Source organism: Lepisosteus oculatus, chromosome 22 (genome assembly GCF_040954835.1).
Source record: "Lepisosteus oculatus isolate fLepOcu1 chromosome 22, fLepOcu1.hap2, whole genome shotgun sequence".
Taxonomy (NCBI): Eukaryota; Metazoa; Chordata; class Actinopteri; order Semionotiformes; family Lepisosteidae; genus Lepisosteus; species Lepisosteus oculatus.
In genome coordinates, this window is record NC_090717.1 from 10,583,203 (window position 1) to 10,591,772 (window position 8,570).

General features: G+C 43.9%; 1 protein-coding gene across 1 annotated transcript; it reads left to right on the forward strand.

Annotated features, from left to right (window-relative positions):
• Positions 1–666: 666 nt before the first annotated feature.
• Positions 667–8,344, forward strand: LOC102697261 (uncharacterized). Its single transcript, XM_006640434.3, has 19 exons — positions 667–776; positions 872–1,047; positions 1,141–1,244; positions 1,326–1,417; positions 1,511–1,691; positions 1,859–1,964; positions 2,167–2,255; positions 2,342–2,433; positions 2,540–2,650; positions 5,748–5,846; positions 6,127–6,302; positions 6,387–6,493; positions 6,844–6,935; positions 7,013–7,193; positions 7,366–7,471; positions 7,557–7,648; positions 7,727–7,812; positions 7,887–7,994; positions 8,084–8,344. Exons 1-19 carry the CDS (start codon positions 704–706, stop codon positions 8,293–8,295), a joined length of 2,283 nt encoding a protein of 760 aa, XP_006640497.3. The 5' UTR covers positions 667–703; the 3' UTR covers positions 8,296–8,344.
• Positions 8,345–8,570: the final 226 nt, after the last annotated feature.

An 8,570-nucleotide genomic window follows, 5' to 3' on the forward strand; every position in this document is an offset into this window, starting at 1 on the left:
ATCACCAGTTTTAATGCACCAAAGAAACCGCTGGTAAAGCTGTTTCTCGTTTCATTGGCTCGGAAGGGCTCTGGTCCGGAGAATCGTGGCAACACAACAGTATTATTTCGAACACAAAACGTTTAGTAGAGAAAAAAATCCGAGATCAGTTGCTTTTATAGTAAATTGTGGATAAATGTGGGGGAAAAACTATAATAATTAATATATATATATATTATTTGTTCAGTTTATCTTGCTGCTAAGTAGCATGTTACTGTCTTGCATAAGAACCATCAAAGCGTATTAACCACCCCTGATTTATTAATTGTGCTGGTCCTAGTGCGCGTTTCAGCACTTTGCTCACCATACCGACACGTTTGCCAGGTTACGTGTAACCAGTTGTTCCTTCACGGTCTCTGGTGTCTGCTTTTTTAAATTAGATAACTACTAATTAGATAACAACTTTTTTAAACTGTGACATTGTGCAACTCGTTAACATGATACACCGCTCCTTTATTGACAAATGACAAAAAGCTTCGAGCTTTCAATTAATTCAATATAAAATGAACGTTCTTATGCTGACGCGTAAGCGTCGTGTTTGTGCGCGTCAGGTAACAAGCTACGTGATTTAACAATTGTTCGTGAGCAAATGAAGACGATCAGCTAATTGGTTTCCGTTTTCCTATAAAAGAACAGGATTAGCAAACAGCCAGTAGACGTCAACATGATTTCCCTGTGTTGTGTTGGGCTTTTGCTGGGTTGCTACAGCGCTTTTGTAGACTCGCAGAGTCAAAGAGGTAAAGATGTAACTACTTACGGTGTTCCTAGTCCTATTCGTGCGCTCAGCTTTCCTGTGCTAATGAGTTTGTTTGCTCCGTTTCATTGTCGGTAGATGTGACGGTGGAGTGTCAGACCGATTCCGTTGTCGTTCGGGTGGGACTGACGTCAGGATCCGCTTTACCTGTCGATCCCAGCGGCTTGCTTCTCGGAAACTGTCCTCCGTTTAGTTCTGATGGAAATACGGCTGTTTTCCGGTCTAGTCTGCTCGACTGTCGCTTCATGCGTATGGTACTCGTCCCTTTCTCTAAAGCTCACCAGAACCATCTGGTTTGCCGTGACTGAGCATAGGGATAAAATGATTAACTTTATTTTGCTTTCTAGGCTACAGCTAGCATCTTGGTATACAGCAATGAACTGTCCTACAAGCCCAGTCCAGGTTTCAACTCTATTCCATTTAATGAGCTGATTGTCTGCAGCTATAACATGTAAGTACAACTGGGCTAGCAGGCTGCTTGCACTGGCCTCCTGCTTTCTCTTTCTCTTGATTGTGGCTGTTTGTTCTCTAGGACTCCTGGCTGGGCTCCCCCAGTATTTAATCCTGCCCTGGGGGATGCTTCTGGGTTTGGAACCCTGGTTTTCTTCATGGATGTTATGAATGGTGAGACTCTGCGGGGGGGAATCCAGAATCCCTTTGTTCTTGGGGGGGTGCCTTGCTCTAAGGAGCTATTCTAACATGCATGATCTACTCCAGATGACTTCAGTGCCCCCAGGGTCTCCACCACATTCTTCCTGGGGACCCTTATTCCCATCCGGGCTGCAGTGGACCAGCAGTTCCACATGCCTCTGATCCTCTTCCTGGAAGAGTGTGTTGCTGCCACCACTGCAGTGCTGAGTCCTTCAAGCCAGACCTACTCGCTCATCAACAACTATGGGTAGGGGTTTGTTTTGGTGCTCATTACATCTGCCAAAGGGAATTCTAACCCCCCAATTAAGATGTAGAGGCAACTGAAGATGGCCTTCTGTGTGCTGAGGTGGGTTCTGTAGATAGTCTTGTTTAATTGGGGTTTTCTCTTCTTTCCCCCACCCCCCTGTACTATAGATGCTTGGTGGATGGCCAGGTTGCCAACTCTAAGTTCCTAACCCGAGTTCGGAGCTCTGAAATTCAACTAGTGGTTCAGGCCTTCAAGTTCACAGAGGGCGAGGATGTAAGTCTCTTTTGGTAAACTCTGCATGACCAGCCTTGGTGCTTAAACTAATTAATCCCTTGTATTGTGAGCCCTGGTAAAATGATCTCCTACCAGATAACCTTTGCATGTTGATTCTACTTGAGTCTTGCTTCTTATCTGGAAGTATACCACTTAAGACTTTTTTTTTCTTCCTTGATTTAACATGGCTGTTGTCTTGCAGGTCTACATTCACTGCCAGCTGGCAGCCTGGGACCCGCAGCAACTTGACCCTACTAAGAAAGCCTGCAATTTCAACAAGACTACCAACAGGTGAGTGGTCTTCGTGCTTTATTGCTATTGTTGCTGCAAGCTGGCCTGAAATATCCAGAGTAAATGGATCCTTCTATTACTTCTAGTTGGGAGCTGTTGGATGACCCCAACCAGAACTCCCTGTGCAGCTGCTGTTCCTCAATCTGCACACAGAGGAAGAAAAGAGAATTGGGAGCAGGTACCAACTACCTCCACAGTCTCTTCTAATCCTCACTGAGCTGATGGTCTGAACTTCCATCTTTAGCTGTTTCAGTCTGAATAATTCGGTTCTTTCACCTTGTCAGGTGACCAGGGGTTGACGCACACCACTGTTCTGGGACCCCTGAAGATCCTTGCTGCAGCACAGGCTAGTGAGCGTGGTGCATCTGTCAAGAAGGAACTCTCTGACCGACTAGGTTGGTGACCCTTCCGTCTGGAGTCGTTGGCTCAAGTCCTGTTTTAGAGCTGCTTTTAGCCTTTCTAAAGCAAGAGAGTCATCAGGCCTACTTGATGCCTGCTCCTCCAATAGTATCGCACAACTCCTTCCCTGTCCAACTGGGACTTCTGTTATTGTTGGGGGGCGGGAGGGTTCCAGACATTCTGGCTTGACTAATACTCTCCCCCTTTGCTGCTTTCATTTCAGAGGGAAGTAGCACCCAAGATGAGCGGTCTCCCTAGGTGGCTGGGCATCTGGAGTGCTGTGCCTGGGGTCCCACCGGTGTGATGGAAGGGACAGCTAGGCCATGTTCCTTGCTCAATATAGCCTTGTTTTACCTAGTGGAGGAAAAATAAAAAAAACCTAAATGATAAACTTGACTAATTCTCCTGATTTAAGCAGGGTGGTCTTGCTGCTTTATTTGCTTTTTTTATTCCTTTAATCCCTAAGCTGCACACACTGTGGCACTCTGTGTGGGGGAAATCCCCCTCACTAGCATCTTTGTAAGGTGGCTTCCTAATCAAAGTCATCCAGAAGCAATATGTTTTTGTGTATTCCATGTTTAGCAATTGTGCATATTGCTTGTGGAGGTGACTGGGTGGAGAGGGGTGAATATAGGGGTTTAGGAGAGTATAGGTACAATTCACACTTGTACAGCTGCCTAGAACTAATTCAAAGTTCCTCCCTCATGCCCAAGGGGGAGGAGTTTAAGCAGCAAGCAGTGCAACATTCCAAATTAAAACTGCTTCACTAGGAATGACAACACCCAAGCTTAAAGCATGAAAGGGTTAGAGTGGAAACTTGGCTTATCCCAGTTGGCTGAGGGCTGACCTGCCCATAGAACAAGGAGGCCAGGACTCCCATGCAGGGTGACCAAGGGGTAGCTGTGGAGGTGGGATGTGAAAGACCCCTGAAAGGGAAAGCTAGGGTTCACATAAGTATTTGGAGTATTCTGCTAATTACTGATGGCTGAGTCCGATTTGAACTTGGTTGTCATCCCTCTCAAGCCTTCATTATAAACTCTGTTACGCAACATGGTATTGCAATACTTAAAGGAAAGAGGGTCATAATGGCAGAATATGTTGTATACTACACAATCAATTTAATAGTTAAGAATTAAATCATATTTGCATCTGTCCCAGAAAGATCAATAAAACTCTTTACACTCATTGTGTGAACCTGATGGCCTCTACAGTACATGAAGGCAAAGATGTGAAGAATGAGATGGGTCTTCACTGCTGGATAGGAAGCTGTGCCAGGAGTCCCAAAGCCTCGCCAAGGATTTTGGAACATCTTGGATGTGATTTTTGTCCTTTTAATGGATGTTAACAAACAGGAAAAATGTAAGATGCTTTCAATAAAAGAGCTATGAAATTCTTTGTGGGGAAACTTTTCTGAAACCACAAGTCCTGTTAGGACTTCTTCACAATTATACAGTGTTCTCGGTGAGATCAAGTTTATCAAACAGTGCCCAGGTACTGTATTGGTGACTATGAACTATGCCAACAGACCCACCATGGTTTACTGTGGGAATGATATTCCTTTGTTTTTTTTGTTCACCAATCATTTCTTTTTTGACATTAATCTCAAGATGAATATCACACTGATTGACAAATGCATCTAGAAGGGGTCCATGTGTTTGTCCAGGCTCTGAGAGAAGAGGGACTAATACCATGTCATCAGCGAACTTGCTGATCACAGATGCTCTGTCATCTGTATATAAGATCAAAAGAAAGGGAGAAAGAACACAGCCTTGTGGTGAACCCGTAGAATTACAAACAGGCTCGGATGCCAACCCATTAATAAGCAGATTTGGGATTCTGTGAGTCGGAGAACAAATGATCCACATGATACCGTACTGTATGTTGATGGTCTAATTTGAAACGTGTTCGATACGTTTTTCAATCAAAATGTAAGGCTGCGTTGTATGAAAGGCTGATGAAAAAGCAGCAAAGAAGTCTAGCTGAAGATATTTTCCACTCTAAATGTTTATAAAGAACATGGAGTAGAAAATATTAGCATGGTCAGCTTCCCTTCAGGGATTGTAGGCAAACAGGAGGGGGTCAGCATCTGACTATTTTAACTTTAATATGTAACTTGACTTTTTTAAGAGTCTGTGTCACTAATGGAGTTGGAGCTATTGGCTTAAATTAATTGAGAGCTTTAGGTCTGTTCTTCTTAGGAACAGGTACGACTGTAGACGTCTTCCAAACAGGAGGAACTGTGCCAGTGCATAAAGAGAACTTGAATAACCGATGAAAAAACTCCACTCAGTTCTTCAGCACAACACTTTATTGTCGTGCCAAAAATTCCATCAGGACTTGCTATTTTGACCTGGATCTTTTTAATATAGTTTGCAACTGTAAATATATTTTCAGTGTTTTGCATGGATAAGTAAGATCACTGAGTTGAGAGGAAAACTTATACTTTTCAACACGAGGGTTATAGTCTTGCCAGGAAACGGGTTAAAATGGTTTCAAATACCTTCAGCTGCTGTTATTGCGCATATTTGAGTAGTTTCACTGGCATTGCATTCGTCCATAAGGACCATATGAAAGAAAACCCGCGCAACGTTTAAATATTTTTAACCTGCAGAAAAAGATGTAAATATTTTGTGCAGTTCGCTACAGGAATCCCTTGGTGAACGGGTCACCCTACTTGGGACTGTAAACGTGTATTAAAACAAAAAACAAAATAAAGTTTTAAATGGTTCAAACCTCTGTATAGACAGCCACCCAACCACCCAAACAAATAAAAACAGCGTTAATTACGAAGTTAATTACATTAAATTTACATTTATAAGCTTTAATTTACCTTTGCATAGAAAGGCATCGATTTTCGCAGATGATTAATAAGGTTTCTGCCCATTTAACACGTTAAAAATCCTTAGATCGTTTTTATGTGTTCTACTACGTAAGAAGAACCCAAATATTACGTGTATAAAAATAATTAACAAAGAGCGACAGAAATAAGTCTATTGAGGGGAAATAATTGACAACAGCTGGTCCGCTCAGGGCAAAGCAGCTGATTAATGTTTCGGTCGCTGGGTCTCTCCCTATAAATTCGGAAGGTGGAAGGTGGTTTGTATGGTTCAGTTGTGAAAATGGTTTTTCTTTGGAGTCTTGTAGCGATGGGACTGTTTTTCACGGTTCCTGTTCTGACGCAGCAAGGACATGGTATGTGAACTTTAATCTGTTTTTGGGGTATTTGGTATTTCGTTTTGTATGTGTGCAATTATGATTTACCGTAGTTATCTGGCAATTCAAGTTAGCCTCGGCTTTTTAGCTTCGTGACTGTAAAAGCTCTAAAGCAGTGGTATATGGTGTTTACATGCTTTTACCAGAGTAAAAGTCTCTTTACTATATCCTGGGTATAAACTAAACTAGTAGGGGTTCTTATCCTAAGAGATAATAATGCACCACTGGGAGGGGATGTTAAACACTTTGTGTTCCCTAGATATTACCGTGAGCTGTGGGCAGGACTCCATTACTGTGAGTGTGGACCTTAAAGTGCGCTCTCTTTTACCTCTGGACCCTTCTGGCCTGCTACTGGGAAGCTGTCCAGTGTCTAATGTTGCACAAGGACAAGCAGTATTCCAGAGTGAATTCCTGGACTGTCGTTTCATGCGCATGGTAAGGCTGTCGCTAAACCAAGTGCAGGGCCAACTAGCTGCTTCCCTGCCTCTCACCCACAATCCACTTTACTTCTGTTCCCAGGCAACTGCTGACATCCTGGTTTACAAAAATGTCCTGACGTACCAACCCACAACCTCTGCCTTCTACCCATCACCTTTCTCTGAACCCATTGAGTGTACCTATGTAAAGTGAGTAGAAAGCAAGGGGACCCTTTGACCCAAGAGGACATGGGTTGTGTTCAAGGCCAAAGTCTTGCTTTCTCTATCTGGGGTGTTGGGTGGTTTGACTTAACCTGATTGTAATGTGGACTGATCCCTAAATTCCTTGGGGTTTTTTCCCTTGGTGGGGACCACAGGGATGGGTGATCTTGGTTTCCCCATTATTTGCTAAGTGCTCTAAAATAACTGAAGGTTCTGTAACTACTACACACTTGGGCTGACTTGCTTTTCTTAATGGATGTGGATGTGCATTGACTCAAGTTTGCTTGAGCATCTGTAAATTGAGCTCTATTTACTTGCTTTGTGCTCTAATCCTCCAGGTCTCCTGACTGGACTCCTCCCTTGTATAACCCTGCCCTGGGAGATGCTTCTGGATTTGGAACCCTGACTTTTTCCATGGACATTATGGCAGGTGAGGGTTAACAAAGCTTTAGGATACCTGTTACTTGGTGCCTTACCTGAAAGATTAACATGCATGATCTACTCCAGATGACTTCAGTGCCCCCAGGGTCTCCACCACGTTCTTCCTGGGGTCACTTATTCCCATCCAGGCTGCAGTGGACCAGCAGTTCCACATGCCTCTGATCCTCTTCCTGGAAGAGTGTGTTGCTGCCACCACTGCAGTGCTGAGTCCTTCAAGCCAGACCTACTCGCTCATCAACAACTATGGGTAATCTTGCTACTAGTGGATTTAAGGTTTGAGGATCAATGACAATCCTTTCAACTGTATGGAATGAGCTGTGATTCTAAACATGCAGTGTAGTGTTTAGCCTTAACTGCTCCCATACCAATTGACATGGTCAACCCAATTCTTGGCTTGAGGCTCTCTTGTCCTACAACAGGTGCTTTGAGGACAGCAAAACCTCTAACTCCAGGTTCCTGCCCAGATCCCAGACCTCAAATATTCGGGTGTTGGTACAGGCCTTCAAGTTCATGACACAAAATGATGTAAGTTTTCTTTAAGCTAGTATAATTTCTCCAAGTGACATGGGGATGCATACACTAGGTGTTGTACAAAACTGCTTCTCTGCAGGTTTATCTTCACTGTCAGCTGGTGGCCTGGGACCCTGCACGTTTAAATGACCCCACCAAGAAAGCCTGCAACTTCAACAAGACCACCAACAGGTGACTGGATTAAGGTCCAGCTTGCACTATTTGGTGTTCTCTGTATAGTACTTGTTGTGACCAGTTCTCCTTGTACAGGTGGGAGCTACTAGATGATCCTTCACAGTATGTGCTATGTGACTGCTGTACCTCAAGCTGTGTGGGAAGGAGAAAGAGAGATGCAGGTATAAAAATGTGATGGTTTTTATAATGAAGCTGCTGTTTGACTGTTGGATACCTGACCATAAACCCTCTCCAGATGTGCAGGGACTGAGGCACACTACGGTACTGGGACCACTGAGGATTGTGCCTGAAGAGGATCCAGGTGACTTCTTTGAAACCAAGGTCCCTGCAGTCATCATACAAGGTACAATGATACCCTCTACTTGGTGATCTGGAAGGTCTTCAGACTTAATATTAAGTGCTGTTAACTACTTAATGTCTCCTTTTCTCCAGAGGAGGATCCAGTTCCCATCTGGGTGATCTTCTTGGCTGGAGCACTGCTAGTGACCGTCCTCCTTGGTGCCCTGTCTCTGATGTACTACTTCTGTGTCTGGTCTCCCTCAGGAGTGCAGACCAAGCCACAGAGTGAGCTACTCATCCCTGCCCAGATAGATGAGGTGCACAGGGTTGTTGGCATTCACTGCAGCTTTCCAAAGGAATCCTAATGATCTGTATGTCATGGATCCTGGTTGAAATAAAAGAATAAAGAACTTGCATAGCATCCTTTTCTTTTTTTTTTTGCTTTGTATTTCTAGGAGGTACCTTCCCAGTCAGACCAAGACTAATGACAAGAATTGTTACATCTGTCACTGGTGGAGGGTGCCTGGAGCTGTCCCTTCCACAGCTTTAGTCTGTGGTAGTAAGATGGTGACAATTCACACTTCATTTGCTAGTGTGAACACAACCTTATGATGCTGAGCACTGTCAGCTGGAATTAACC